The following is a 15,751-nucleotide window of genomic DNA, read 5'->3' as shown; positions in this document are numbered from 1 at the left end:
ATATATATATATATATATATATATATATATATATATATATATATATATATATATGTATATATGATATGTGCTAAGTGGGGGTTTTTTAAGACACCATCATAACCTAATTACTACCGTATCCTGAAACGCCCCCAGATGTAATTAACGGTAATTGATATCCACTGATTACTCTGTGGACTCTTGTAATTAGCAGAGCAAACGATGTAATTGGATGAGCTCTCATATAATCCAATATTTCCCCCCCCCCCCCCCCCCGTGGTGGCTCATATCATACAACTTCATGGTGAACTTCTTTCCTTACTTACCGGGTTTGAAGTGTCGTCAACGGTAAGTGTGTTGTGTATGTGATCAGTGACACAGACGCTTGGTTCAGTAGAGAAGTAGAATGATTGTATCCATGACCAGCGTGTAAGTGAGGATCGGCCACACTGCTGGGTGCAGAGGGTAGCGCGCATCTAGGCAGATATGGGGAGAGAGAGAGAGAGAGAGAGAGTATCTTTCTTGTAGAACGCGACTCAGCAAGACATCTATATATATATATATATATATATATATATATATATATATATATATATATATATATATATATATACTTTTCATTTATCTTCAGTTTCGCTTCTTTCACCTGAATGATGTTGGATTCATACATTATCCATTTCATTCTTGTCTTGTCTCTACGTTTATAGAAGCAGTCAAGAGCAAGGCTCCGTATATATATATATATATATATATATATATATATATATATATATATATATATATATATATATATATACATAGATATATATATATATATATATATATATATATATATATATATATATCCCTCGTGGGTAGATGACTGGAGTTTTTAATCTACAACCAAAATAATGTTGAGAAAAAGATATTTTAAATTTGTTATGGGTATTACCTCAGTGGATTAGAGGGAAGGAAAAGACGAGGATGAAAGAGCCAGAGAAGAAGTTATCACCCCTTGTTAGAAGCGTTTGTGTTAACCGAGGCACACAACTTGGCTGGGAAGTGCCGAAGTGGTGGAGGAGGAAGACCCAACACGGTCGAGGAACTTTGAAATGATAATGTGATTTGCATATGATTTGCATACAGAAGTTCCTGATTGATTAATGCACTTCTAGATCACCCAGGGATTTATGTGATTGGCTTACTTTAAAAAACGAATAGCTAATCATGGTTTTAACAATCGTCTCGTTTAAAAAAAAAGAAAAAGAAAGTCATTTTGGAAAGAGAAACATTGGGAAAGGAACATTCAATTTATTTTTCTTCGTATTCAGTGCAATTAGAATGAATTTCAGGTAATTTCTAGAAAATGGGTATTCATTAAAAAAAAGGGGTTTAGAGGGGAAACTCCTGCTTGTCTTAGACGATTTTTACATTGGGAGTAATAGTATCTATCATTAATTACTGATCGGTATAAATGCAGATGTCTAATACAATACTGATCAAAATTTAGGTTTAATTCTCATTTCCCTGATATGCCAAAATAGCAGTACCTTATCTTGTAGCATTCAGCATTCCTTTGAGATTTATTGGAGCCACAAGTGAATTAATCTCACGTCTGTCTGTAAGTCTGAAGTAAATAATATATCAAACGAAGTGTTAATACACATTTGTGATGAATGTGTATGATAATTTTTACCTCCAACCCGGAGTCTGATATCATTCACAGTGTCCACACTTGTTCGATATGTCCCTACAGAGCAAAAGATCATTGATAACTGGGTGTTCCTACGAAGCGAAGGTCATTAGTCGAATGAATAATGTTGTTCACATATTTCATGGCGTTATGTAAGTGGCTGAGCGTCCGGCATCGTGCACGACACCTGCGCTGCCGGACGTAGGATGAAATATCAACTTAAGCCTGCCGACTGTGCGTGTCTATTTAAATCATTATTTATCATTAATTCTACCACAAATTATCCTTTATCTGTCTCGCATCTACGGTCACTCGAAAGATCTGTCTCAATCCACATGACAGAGGAGAGTACATACGTGCGTATCGGAAGTAAAAGGGGAAAAAAAATTAAGACCCCATGAATTACTTTGCCATAGGTGCATAGCAACCATAGCCACCACTCAGAGAGCGTATTAACCTCGTGCATCCTCGGTGCAGGGCGACGCTGGCTGGACTCGTAAGGTTCCAGAGTTGGTACGAAACTGTGGTTGAAAGTCGTGTGTTTATTATGACGCATTCCACCACAGCGTAGTGTCATTTTAAGGCGAAAATTGCTTGTGGTTTAGAGTGTCGTACGCTGCATGAAAATGCCATGTGAACTTACGATTTTTGTAAGAAGGTGAACCACTAATTTACGTTCCGCGAAAAAGTGTGTGATCTGGATTTTGCTGACGAGAGAGAGAGCACCTCGCTTGTTCGCGTGAAGTTAGTTCGCGCCTAGTTTGATGGGCAGTGAGTGGCTAGTCTGTCCATAACTTTATCTCATATTTTTAATCAGTCACTGGTGTCCAGGGTTCGTATCTCCCCCCCACAAAGGCAAGAATAATGGTGCTTTATGAGGGACAGAACCAGGTCGAAATGGAGTGTGGTATTCAGGTAAGATAACTTCGATTTTTTTTTTTCAAGGTTTTTGTTTTATGGCAATTTATTAAGAAGGTTTGCTTTGCTCTCATAATAGCGAGTATGGTTTCCTAACCACGTTTTTTATGATCTAATCATTGCTGAGAAAAGTTTTTTTTATATAATTGCGCTGTTACTCCTTCTACGGGTCGTTAGTTCCGTCTTGAAGGCCTGCACAGACCTTGTGGTCAACCGCTGGTTTAGGGTTGTTAACCCCTTACAGCTCGACGGTATACGACTCCTTGAGCACGGCGGAACGACCCTTGTGTATGACAGTACAGCCTAAGAGGTTTAGGAACCATCCTGTTATACCAGAGGGTCGTTCGGTCGTGCTAATGAGGTCGTGCTAATCGTTTCGTCGTCGTGCTGATGAGGTTAAACTGGTCGTTAATTAACGAACCATTCTGAAGAATAGGAGGGCAATGTATCGCACTGTGGACGCCTTCATGTATTGGATATTGCCAGGCATCAAAGGGAGGCGTAAATACAACTGAATTGGTCAAGTGCACCACATCATAGATAAACTCTTGTGGGTTGTGCTCTTATATATATATATTATCCCTGGGGATAGGGGAGAAAGAATACTTCCCACGTATTCCCTGCGTGTCGTAGAAGGCGACTAAAAGGGGAGGGAGCATGGGGTTGGAAATCCTTCCTTCCCGCTTTTGATTTTCCAAAAGAAGAAATAGAAAATGGGGCAAGTGAGGATATTTCCTCTGAGGCTCAGTCCTCTGTTTTGAACGCTACCACGCTAACGCGGGAAATGGCGAATATATATATATATATATATATATATATATATATATATATATATATATATATATAAAATTGCTGTTTCCCGCGTCAGCAAGGTAGCGCCTGGAAACAGACGGAGAATGACCCATCCACTCATATATACATATATGTATATACATAAACGCTCCTACACGCACATATACATATATATACATATCAACATATATATATATATATATATATATATATATATATATATATATATATATATATATATATAATATATATATATACACATACACCGACATATACATATAGACACATGTACGTATTCATACTTGCTTGCCTTCATCCATTCTCGTCGCTACCCTCGCCACACAGGAAATAGCATCGCTAACCCCCCCCCCCCCCTCCGCTACGTGTATAAGCTAAAACCACCAATTACAATCTCACTTCTTTTGCTGAGATCACGTAATGACTCCCTCCTTGTTACTAGAGACCCTAGACCACGTAATGACTCCCTCCTTGTTACTAGAGACCCTAGACCACGTAATGACTCCCTCCTTGTTACTAGAGACCCTAGATCACGTAATGACTCCCTCCTTGTTACTAGAGACCATAGACCCACATATATCCCCTTAAACCCAGTCGTAATAGCAGTAGTAAACCACCCAGTCGTTCTCAACACCACTGAAAAAAAAAAAACAGTGGCTGGTAATAGCCAGCCACCAGGAGTCGTCCAAGTTAACAGTGAGGGAGTGATGAGTGAACAGTGAGGGAGTGAGGAGTGACAGTGAGGGAGTGAGGAGGGAGGAAGGTTGTTCAAGCTAAGTTCACATATCTTCCACAGGAGTCGTCCAAGTTAACAGTGAGGGAGTGAGGAGTTAACAGTGAGGGAGTGAGGAGTTAACAGTGAGGGAGTGAGGGAGGGTTGTTGAAACGTAGTTCACATATCAGTCACTTTATCGCCAACGGAAGGGGTTTCACACGAGCATCACATGGCGCCTCTAACGGTTAGGATATTGATTAGGTGAGGAGAGAGAGAGAGTGTGTGTGTGTGTGTATGTGTGTGTGTGTGTGTGTGTGTGTGTGTCACTTTTAGGGGAAAAGGAGATATATGCCTATTAATGTTAAGGGATTTTAAGGGGTGGAATAAAAGAGGGAGGGAGAGAGTTGAACAAAAGGAGTTAGGGAGTTTAGTTGTTTGTGTGATGGAGGAGGGAGATGGTGTAGAGACGTCTAGGGATGATTGAAACAGCTGGGAGTGAACTCAGATGGCTAGCTGGGAGTGAACTCAGATGGCTGGCTGGGAGTGAACTCAGATGGCTGGCTCAGCTGGAGTATGGCTTGTTAGATTAGTGGTTTCAGCTTTGATCCGTCTGCTTGGCTGGCTACAGGAGGGAGGGTTGAGGAGGCATTAGTAACAAGATAAGGGTTGTAGAAGTGCTCATGACAACCCATGGTTGGGGAGGAGGTTGGTTTTGATAAGGGGGACGAGCGTAATGGCGAGGCTAATGGATAGGAATGGATTTGCGTGGCTAGATTCGTGTTTAGACCGACTGTCTGTCTATATATTTCATATACCTTTGTGACGGGAAAGTTATGGTTTAGGAGAAAAAGAAATGGGTTCAACAACACTATACAAGCCACTTAGAGTGTGTTTATGATGTTCGATTACACCTACTTCTGTCTATCGGTCTATATCTGTCAAAGGTCTGTCTGTGTATTTATCTGTCCTCGTCTTTATGCTCACACGTCCTCGTTGCTTTGGTGCTGGTTAGAACATTTCATTCTGTGTCAGAAGACAGTTAGTTAGCTAACCACCCTAACCACCAGCCCCTCTTAAGAACCCATTTGACCATAGCTTAATCCTTAACTTTCAGTTGCCAGAATATTCCATAAATGAATGAAAGGTTTTAAAGTCCACATTGCATGGAGTACTTTGTGCAGTGGACGGAATTTATTTTTCATCCCACCACCAAACAATCAGAAATGTTTTGGGTCAAGTTGAGAGTAATTTATCAGGGAAGGGGAAAAGAAAATGACCTGCAGATCTGTTTAAGTTCTTATGGGATTTTTTTTCATTTTTTTTTTTGACTCAATTTTGGGACTTATGGTTGTATGAAGTTTTTCATATTGAAGTGTGTGAAGTATTTAGAATTAGAAATGTTTAGATATTGTTTGAGTAGATGAGTGTAAAGTTTTATGGTCTTGTAAATATGTCCTATAAAAATTCATAATTTTAAGGGAAATGAATTTTACTCTAAAGATGTAATTTTAAGAGAAATTAATTACTTCTTGATTTAGATTTTAAAGTTGATATATTCTTAATCATATTCTTTCCTATGTACTATAGCATATAACGTAATATATATATATATATATATATATATATATATATATATATATATATATATATATATATATATATATATATATCATGATAATCAACTCCGTTTTCTCTCTCTCTTGATAATTAGAATCTGAAAAGGGTGGCTTCTCAGCTGAAGGTAAAGGTGTGTGTACATAGATCTGTTTTCTGTGTATAGTCCTGTCGTGGTTCTCTCTCTCTCTCTCTCTCTCTCTCTCTCTCTCTCTCTCTCTCTCTCTCTCTCTCTCTCTCTCTCTCTCTCTCTCTCTCTCTCTCTCTCTCTCTCTCTCTCACCCAAACAACGTTAATAGCTCTTGATATATTGATCTATCCCCCACGGGTAATCGTAGCAGTTTAACACTGTATTGCTTCGCATTAACATCTGCCGTTCTAAAAGTTGTTAGAAATGAGTATGACCATCAGGAAGTCTCTCGCTTCTATTAGTAATATATGAGCTTATCTGCATTTAGAAGTATTTGCTTTAGATATCAAATTTCTGTGGTTGGTTGGTTAAATGTTTAGGTCAGTTGGCTTTTTAAATGGCCTGGGTTATTTAAGCCATTAACTAAAGACTCCATTCACTACTCGAAAAGTTCTTAAAGGCCATTTTGTTTTTAGGTGTTAAAAGATGCTGCGAAGACTACATACAATCTCTGTACATGTGGCTTTTATGTAATTACGTTTTGTAAAAGTAATATGTTCATTATATATTTTAAACAAAACGAAACAAATTTATCATCAAATGCTGGTGGTTTCTTTGCGTACCTAAATTGGTAATCTAAGTAGCTAGTCTTCTTAAAGTTTATTAAGATAGTTTACATTATATGTAGCCACTTTGATAACCACATGTATTACTTTATTTGCCTCACAAAGGGAGGTAGTCAAGTATATACGAGACTCCCCTTGGCCATTGACTATGACCCTCGTAGAAAACGAGCTTGTGAAAGATAATGAGGGGGGGACTAGTGTGAATTGAGGGGCGAGGGAGGATGGGAAACTAGTGTGAATTGAGGGGGGACTAGTGTGAATTAAAGGAGGACTTGTGAGACTATATTTATTGGACATTCATTTGAACATGGTCATATATATCCGTTTTTTGAATTTCTTTCCCTTTGTTTAAATTGATTAAGCCGAGGGCGCTTAGTGACCGTACTGATTGTGGGACTCTATTTATCTAATGCCAAAAAGGAACTCATTATTTATCTAATGTTAAGAAGGAACTTAATTATTTTATCTAATGCTAAGAAGGAACTCGATTATTTATCTAATGCCAGGAAGGAACTGGTTTAGATCAAGTCTGCGTAATTATGAATAAATTTGTCATTATGAATAAATTTACATCATCGCAGACCAGACTTGAACACCAAATTATCAAATAATTTCTTATTTTACGAAGTTGATAGTAATCTCTTATCACCATCTACTACTAGAGGTGGTGGAGGGTCTGTTAAAGTCTCGTATGAAGTTCGATTTTTGCCTAATTAGCATATGGGGCATGAAAAGTCTGAAATTATGGCCTTTTAAACTGCTACCTGATTTGAATATTCATTGGAAGGCTTAGGAAAATCATTCAAAAGACAACTTTATGGATATTATCTGCTTAGTTTATATTTATATATAATTCCAGAACATATTTTAGACTAATTACTTGTCTTTTAGATTTAATATCTATTGTAAGATGTAGGTCCTTAGTAGGGCTAAAGACGATTGTATTTCTTTGTAAATTAAAACCATTGCACAAAAAGCTGTAGGTCAGAAATGGTGTATGTGGGACAGAGGGCTGAATTTTTTTTTGACCCTTCTCATGACCTGTGTTCGAAATCAGTCTCTCAGAAAGTAGACACTGCTCTCAAACTTCCTATGAGTTTAGGTCATCCACTTTTGGTTTGTTTAGATATATTAGCATAGTTATACCTACCAAGCTGTTAGATATATTAACTTAGGTATACCTACCAAGCTAAGGTTGGTAGATTGTTAGATTACTATAGATATACCTACCAAGTCAAGTTTGGCAGCCCAATTTTCCTGTTTTCTTCTTGTTAACCACAAGGGACGTGTACCGAAGGTATCCCAGCTTTGAAATTCAGACTGTGACATGAGGTTTCAAAGCCAAACACGCTAACTCGTGAAGATGCTCAACGATTTGCATAACCAAATGAGTTGCAGCGTTACTTTCTTAAGTTGAATTAGTGGTGTGTAAAGAACATGTTATTTGTCAATATGATATGTTAATTAACCAGTTTTTTTTATATAGTCTCAGAAAGGAGTTTTGAACTTCTAAGACGTATCTATGTCGATTAATATGGCTTTTTCTTACTAATATTAACATCTTAACCCAACTTTGTCCTTGTTAAATGTGTTTTTAAACTTCAATCAAGTGACGTCACGTAAAAAAAATTAAGGACAGATTGTGCAATTTGATATTTGGAATATTACATTGATCTTCTAGTGTTTCGCTCCGGCTTACAAATTATATATATCACCTTATTTCTTATTTCTGTATTACAAAATCGTATTAATGAGAAATAAGCATAATCGAAACCATTCAAATAACAGCTAGAGATGAGTTGAAATCACTTGAAGTAGAGACAGTACGAGGATAAAAGAGAGAATGATTGATTTCTTGGGTTGAGGAAGGTGTTGTGTTGGGGGGGGTGTTGTGTGGTGGTGGTGAGGCCTGTGTGACTGACGGTGATATTCCCTTTTGTGTTCACGTTGCAGACCAAGTTCCAGCGGACCCTGAGCAAGGACAGCAAGGTTTCCAGGAGGAAAGATGCTCTTCTTGACGGTGTTCGAAGCAACTCGCATCCAGGTAGGTCCTCTTCCTCCCTCCTCCTGTTCCTCATCCATGGAGGTGGTCCTCCTCTTCTTTCTCCTCCTGTTTCTCATCCATGGAGGTCCTCTTCTTCCTCCTATTCCTGGTAGTGTGTGGGTACGACCATCCCCCCATGACCTTACGACCCCACTCAGTTGGACGCTACGACCCTGTTAAAGACGAGGGTTCCGCTCGTGTTTTCAGGGTCGTACCGTCGTGCTCAAGTAACTGAAGTCCTTGTTGGAGACTAGGACCATTGGTCATCACCACAAAATTGATAAATTTCATTATACATTGTGTGTCGTGTGAGCCATGTATTGTATGTCGTCTGTGTGAGTTGATTAATCTTGTTGTATTAACAGTGTCACACTCTTACTGTATTATGTACCCCATGAGTGACTGTATTATGTACCCCATGAGTGACTGTATTATGTACCCCATGAGTGACTGCATTATGTACCCCATGAGTGACTGTATTATGTACCCCATGAGTGACTGTATTATGTACCCCATGAGGGACTGTATTATGTACCCCATGAGTGACTGTATTATGTACCCCATGAGTGACTGTATTATGTACCCCATGAGTGACTGTATTGTGTACCCCATGAGTGACTGTTTTATGTACCCCTTGAGTGACTGTATTATTATGTAACTGTGAAGGTGAGTCTGTAATCATCTTCCCCAGCTGACTGTATCATACTTTTCCCCTATGTAACATGTTCCTTGTATTAATTGTGACGGGGGAAAGTGATATCATATTCTGGTGTTTGTACTCTCTCTCTCTCTCTCTCTCTCTCTCTCTCTCTCTCTCTCTCTCTCTCTCTCTGAGTGTACCATGTCCCTCTGGGTACTGTACCGTGCATGGTGAGTATAATATCCCCCATTGTCTGTACCACACACCCTTTGGTGCGTGTACCGTAGTCCTTCCTCCTCCCCACCACCACCACCCCACCCTTAATGAGTGTACCGTCGTACCCCCCCCTCATCCTTAGTGAGTGTACCGTCGTACCCTTTACCCTTAGTGAGTGTACCGTCGCCACCCTTACCCTTAATGAGATCGTCGCTACCCTTACCCTTAGTGAGTGTACCGTACCCCCCATTACCCTTAGTGAGTGTGCCGTCGCTACCCTTACCCTTAGTGAGTGTACCGTCTCCCCCCTTACCCTTAGTGAGTGTACCGTCGCCACCCTTACCCTTAGTGAGTGTACCGTACCCCCCATTACCCTTAGTGAGTGTACCGTCGCACCCATTACCCCCAGTGAGTGTACCGTCTTAACCCCATAGCCTTAGTTAGCGTACCGTCGTAAGACCCCCCTTAATAAGTGTACCGTCGTACCTTCCTCCCGACAGACGTGAGCGTCGAGCGGCAAGATAGCACAACTGACTATACAGCCGACAATTCTTCAGCCGAGCACTCGTCTTCGGGTACCCCGCTCACCATGTCACCAAGGCGAGGCCTCCTTCTGACCTCGCACCACCGCCACAGCTCACACGGTACGACCCTCTTGCACGTCCTTGTTTCCTCGGAGGTACGACCCTCGTGCACGTCCTTGTTTCCTCGAGGTACGACCCCCCCACCTACGACCCCCACCACCCCAGTACATGGTGTGTGTGTGTGTGTGTGTCACAGTGTACACCTGTATCCCATGGTACGACCCTTGTGCACGTCCTGTATCCCACGGTACGACCCATGTGCACGTCCTTTATCCCAGGTACGACCCTTGTGCCACGTCCTGTGTCCCAGGTACGACCCTTGTGCACGTCCTGTGTCCCAGGTACGACCCTTGTGCACGTCCTGTGTCCTGAGGCACGACCCTTGTGTACATCTTCATCACGAAGTACGACATTACATCCTGTGGTCTGTGGCACGACCCTTGTGTTTACCTTTCGTGCCCTGAAAGTACGTAAGGTAGTCAGAAATTAATGCAAACAAGATATGGGGAAAAAATAATGACCAGCAAACAATTTTAATTTTTATGGTTTTTTCAATATGATTTTTAGTGATGATGGGTCACAACACGTCCATGGGAAATTACAACCACGGATGGTTTATCAATAGAAGAATTTGAAGGCCCAACCTTGACCTGGGGGTTATCCTAAAGACTCTTTAATAGCTTCGTTTGACCTTTGATAACTTCGTTTGACCTTTAATAGCCTCGTTTGACCTTTAATAACCTCGTTTGACCTTTGATAACCTCGTTTGACCTTTAATAGCCTCGTTTGACCTTTGATAACCTCGTTTGACCTTTAATAACCTCGTTTGACCTTTAATAGCCTTGTTTGACCTTTAATAGCCTTGTTTGACCTTTAATAGCTTCGTTTGACCTTTAATAGCCTCGTTTGACTTTTAATAACCTCGTTTGACCTTTAATAGCCTCGTTTGACCTTTGATAACCTCGTTTGACCTCTTTGTCCCACCTGGTTCCTGTGGGATATGGAGGGGGCGCCACCTATAGTCTTTGATGGACATTCGTCCCCCAAACAAGTTTAGATCATGAATATATTACATACGAGATGCTCAGATGTTTGAGTATCCCTAATTACCTCTTTTTATGATGTCAGACGCCAGTGCCTTCCTCGTAAGCAACGAAGGGTGACCTTAGTTCATGAAATCATCCGTGATTAACCCCAGCTGTTAGCTCAAGATTTATTTTACGTGAGGTTGTGAATTATAAAACAATGACTGATGATTTTATATGTTGTGTTTGCAAAATTCTCTGACTTTTTCTCGTATTGTCTGTGCAGTCATTATGCATGTTATGATATTTTGCACACATCTCTTATGTTACAGAGGGAGATTTGTTTACATTTCTTTTATACTAAGGGTAGTATCTTTGTTTACATGTTATATCCCATGGTACGAGCCTTGTTTACATCATGTAGCAGTTGATTTGTTTGCATACTTGTTGACTTACTAGCTGTATTCACTGTTTGCATCTTAATAGTGTACTAGTATCATTCACTGTTTGCATCCTAGTTGTGTGCTAGTAGCATTCACTGTTTGCATCCTAGTTGTGTGCTAGTAGCATTAAATGTTTACATACTAGTTGTGTGCTAGTAGCATTCACTGTTTACATCCTAGTTTTCAGCTAGTAGCATTCACTGTTTACATCCTAGTTGTGTGCTAGTAGCATTCACTGTCTACATCCTAGTTGTGTGCTAGTAGCATTCACTGTTTACATCCTAGTTGTGTGCTAGTAGCATTCACTGTTTACATCTTAGTTGTGTACTAGTAGCATTCACTGTTTACATCCTAGTTGTGTGCTAGTAGCATTCACTGTTTACATCCTAGTTTTCTGCTAGGAGCATTCACTGTTTACATCCTAGTTTTCTGCTAGTAGCATTCACTGTTTACATCCTAGTTTTCTGCTAGTAGCATTCACTGTTTACATCCTAGTTTTCTGCTAGTAGCATTCACTGTTTACATCCTAGTTTTCTGCTAGTAGCATTCACTGTTTACATCCTAGTAGTAATCTTTTCTAGAGACCAGGTATCTTGTTTGGATTTTGAACTACCATTAGGCCAGTTATTAAAATGATGAAAATCCTGTCAATTCTGATTTGTTTTCCAGGTAATGTTTTCAGATCCTATTGTTTTATTATCAAACTCTGAATAACTGTGTTGCAATTGCAGGAGACGACACTGGTGTTCCATGCAACACACACCTCATGTCATTGTTTTGTGTTTGTTAGGTTCACTGTGGGTCATAATTGTGTTAAGTAATTGGCACGTATTTGTGTGTTTCTGATGGTAATGATAATGGCCTTTAATGATTGCTAACGATCAGTTATTGTTTATTTAAGCTATTGTGTTTGGCAATTTACATAAACAAAATGTTAATGATCCACAGTTTTATACACGATTTATTTTTTTCAGATTTATGTTTAAGGAAATTAATCAATTTCATATCCAAGAAATTTTTTAAGGATAATTTGGATGGTAAGACAGAGAGTCAGTATTTATAATTAACATTTATTATGGTCTATGGTTAATGATTTTTTTATGTACATGTAATTATGGTGTGGAAAATTATATTTTTTATTATGGTTGAGTCTGTTCCTTCTTTTGGAAAATCTCTTTTATATTATATTTCTCGATGGTAATTATGGTGTGATCTGTTATCACTACGTCCCTCTATGTGACCAGTATTGTTCTATGATCACAACTTGTGTTAAATGATGGTTTATTGATGAAACGAACCACTGCTTCGCCTTGGGGGAGCTCGAAGCCTGGGAGTCGAACAGCACCTCGACTCAAGTCTTCGTGTTCGGAACGTATCGACTCACTAAGTTCGGGGTTTCGAAATCTTAATTCAACCACACAGAAGCACTTATAATATATGTATATATATATATATATATGTTTCGAACTTTGATATGACTTTGGGATGACCCGATTCGTTGATCGCGTTGCGAACTCCAGCGAAACCCGGCGAGATTGACGGATTTTTTAACGTAACTATCCGACTCAGATCCGTAGACTGAGCCTTATAACCGGATCTCCATGCACGTCTGAGAGACTGATGGATCATCTTGTATTATAATCAGACGCGAAAGGATTTATCTTCTTTCATTAGACTCTGCCTGATTATTATTCTTTTTTTTTATCAGACTCTGCAAGATTACTCCTCTTCTTTCAATTAATCCTTGCTAGATTAATCTCAATAAAGGATGGATTAAGGATTAGATGGTGAGGGGGTCATCCATGATTTTCCCCCCTAGTTACAGCTCTGTGTTTACATAGAGCCAAGGTACGTTTTCTCTCAGTTTACATAGAGCCAAGGTACGTTTTCTCTCAAGTGTTTAGTCTCCCATTTTCTCTGAATGAGGTATATTTTGACCTCCAGCCAAAGCAGGACCGATCATCTTCCACCACCTCCTCCTCCTCCTCCTCCTCATTTCGGTGTGACCACCTGAGATCTCTTTCCTCTCTCCTGCCCCCCCGTGTAGACACCAGTGGAGGCGGGGGTGTTTCCGGAGCCGTTGAGAGCGGAGATCAAAGTTGTGGGTATCCGGGCGGGGGCGCCCTTCCCTTCACGCCCCCGACGCCTGCGCGCCTTCGGCACAACAGCCACGACCCGCGCCTGCACAGCCCAGCCCTACAGAAAGACTATTCGGAGAGCGAAGCCTCACAACAGCAGAACCAGGTCAGGACAGGACGCTCAACAAACTCCTCCTCCTCGTCCTCCTCCTCCTCTCCCTCCTCCTCCTCTCCCTCCTCCTCCTCCTCCTCCTCCTCCTCCTCACCAAGCTACCTTCATAAAGGAGGGGAGACCTCCTCTTTTTTAACCCCTCCTCCTTCTCACCAACTTACCTTCGAAAAGGAGGGGAGACCTCCTCATTTTTAACCCCTCCTCCTCCTTCTCCTCCTCCTCCTTCTCGCCAACCTACCTTCAAATAGGAAGGGAAACCTCCTCATTTTTAACCCCTCCTCCTCCTTCTCCTCCTCCTCCTCCTCGCCAACCTACCTTCATAAAGGAGGGGAAACCTCCTCATTTTTAACCCCTCCTCCTCCTCCTCCACCTCCTCCTCCTTACCAACTTACCTTCAAAGAGGAGGAGAAACCTCCTTTTTTTTTTCCCTCCTTTTTATATGTTTCTCGCTTTTGGTCTTTGTTAGGCTAACTAGTTCGTTTGTTCATCTGTCGTCTTTTGCTTCATGTCTACCCGGCCTATGAGTTCAAGGACACTAAACTATTGATTAAACTAAGATCAGACTATTGTAGTTGTCATTCTTTATTGGCCAAAGTTTCTCAAAAGCAAAATATTGGTAAGAGTTATGTGTTTGTTGTCATGTTGATATATACGCAGGCTAATAAGTTCTTGGACGGAGGCCAGGCATAAGTTTATTTACTCTTCTTTATCAAGCACCATATGCTATAGAGTTTTTCCCTCGACACACATATATATATATATCCACAGTTCTGTGGTTGCACGATCCTTATGATAAATGTATATTGCACTGTGTCTGCATCAATGTATGATTCTTTTTTCTCTCTTTCTTTCTGGATATTGTATTTATAATGAATTCTGAAATGAATTCTTCTATACTAGGAACTATGAATGAACATTAAGGGTGTTATTAATTTTTTTATATGTGTATACTTTCGTCTTTGGCATAAGTTAAGGGAGGTCATGTTCATCATTAGCTCGTTTAGATAAGAAAAGATTGTTTGTAAAGGTAATTCGCTTGTTAACTCCTTGAGCACGACTTTTTGGGCCTTTTCTCTGATCGTTAAGGGGTCAGGGCAAAGTCCTGGCCATCATCGGTCGTGACCTCGTGCTCAAGGAGTTAAGGGGTCACAGGCAATTAAGCAATTGTCTTATTCAATACTCAATACAGTGTCTTTTTTCAAGGACTTCATACACTGCTGTTGATCTGATGCATATCTTGTGAGTTAATTAACTAGAACAAAAATAGTTTGAAAACTTCCTTTGAACTTGTCTTTGCTTGTGTCATCTCAAAACACCCTTAATGTTCAACTTAGACTTAAGTAAGACAGAATTTGGACCATGTGTCACAGATATATTGGTTTGATCTAATGGTCAATGGATATAGTGAGGTAACTGACCTACACTGTAACCCCCCCTTCCATTATCCAGGCCTCCAGCAGCGTGACCGTGTGTGAGGTATGGACACAGGAGGTCAGTATAATGCTGAAGGTCAACACAAACTGTATTCCCCATATCCTCCCATCACCTTACACCCATCACCTCATACTCCCTTGCATCCGTTCGAACCTCACCTTTTTTCTCTGCCCCCCATCACCTTACAGCACCTTGGCCAAGCCAGCTAGACCTAAAACCTTGTAGCACCGAGAGCAAGCTGGGTAGTTTGCTTGTTTGGGGGAGTAATTAGGGCTCACCTGAGTTTTGTAATGTTGTTTGCGCACACTTTGCCCATTTCTGCTTGTTTGCATCTGGGGAAAGCAGCCATTGTCTTACGACGACATTTTTGATGGTATTTTCATATACCATATGGCCCTCACCACCCCCCTTTTTTTTTTTTAACTCTAGGTGAACCTCATTAAAGTCTAGGTGACTCTAGTGGAACCCACTGATCCAATGGACATTTTCTGAGTGGTGTGATATAGCGAGAGTTTGGCCTCTCTCTTGCGAAGGGGCACTGTAGAATTTTTACCTCACCTTCTGCACCCATACCATTATTCATCCTAGGTAGTGAACCTCAGCTGTACCACTAGTGTATATAAAGTGGAAGATGAGCTAGTGTATAAGTAG

General features: G+C 40.4%; 1 protein-coding gene across 7 annotated transcripts in view; it reads left to right on the top strand.

The window, feature by feature from the left end:
• Window positions 1-15,751, top strand: part of Mctp (multiple C2 domain and transmembrane region protein) — a 400,360-nt gene that overhangs the window by 266,116 nt on the left and 118,493 nt on the right. For 4 of the 7 annotated variants that reach the window (XM_071689524.1, XM_071689530.1, XM_071689525.1 and 1 more), the window contains 5 exons: window positions 5,806-5,841; window positions 8,418-8,508; window positions 9,865-10,008; window positions 13,464-13,660; window positions 15,116-15,157. In XM_071689524.1, coding sequence (XP_071545625.1) covers window positions 5,806-5,841; window positions 8,418-8,508; window positions 9,865-10,008; window positions 13,464-13,660; window positions 15,116-15,157 — 510 coding nt within the window. Of the gene's footprint in view, window positions 1-2,108; window positions 2,567-5,805; window positions 5,842-8,417; window positions 8,509-9,864; window positions 10,009-13,463; window positions 13,661-15,115; window positions 15,158-15,751 lie in introns of those variants that run through there. The other 3 variants (XM_071689526.1, XM_071689522.1, XM_071689529.1) reach the window with 2 other exon arrangements.

The sequence above is a fragment of the Panulirus ornatus genome, chromosome 47 (genome assembly GCF_036320965.1).
Source record: "Panulirus ornatus isolate Po-2019 chromosome 47, ASM3632096v1, whole genome shotgun sequence".
In the NCBI taxonomy this organism is placed as follows: Eukaryota; Metazoa; Arthropoda; class Malacostraca; order Decapoda; family Palinuridae; genus Panulirus; species Panulirus ornatus.
Note: the sequence above shows the minus strand (reverse complement) of the source record. Positions and strands in the feature narration are given on the sequence as shown.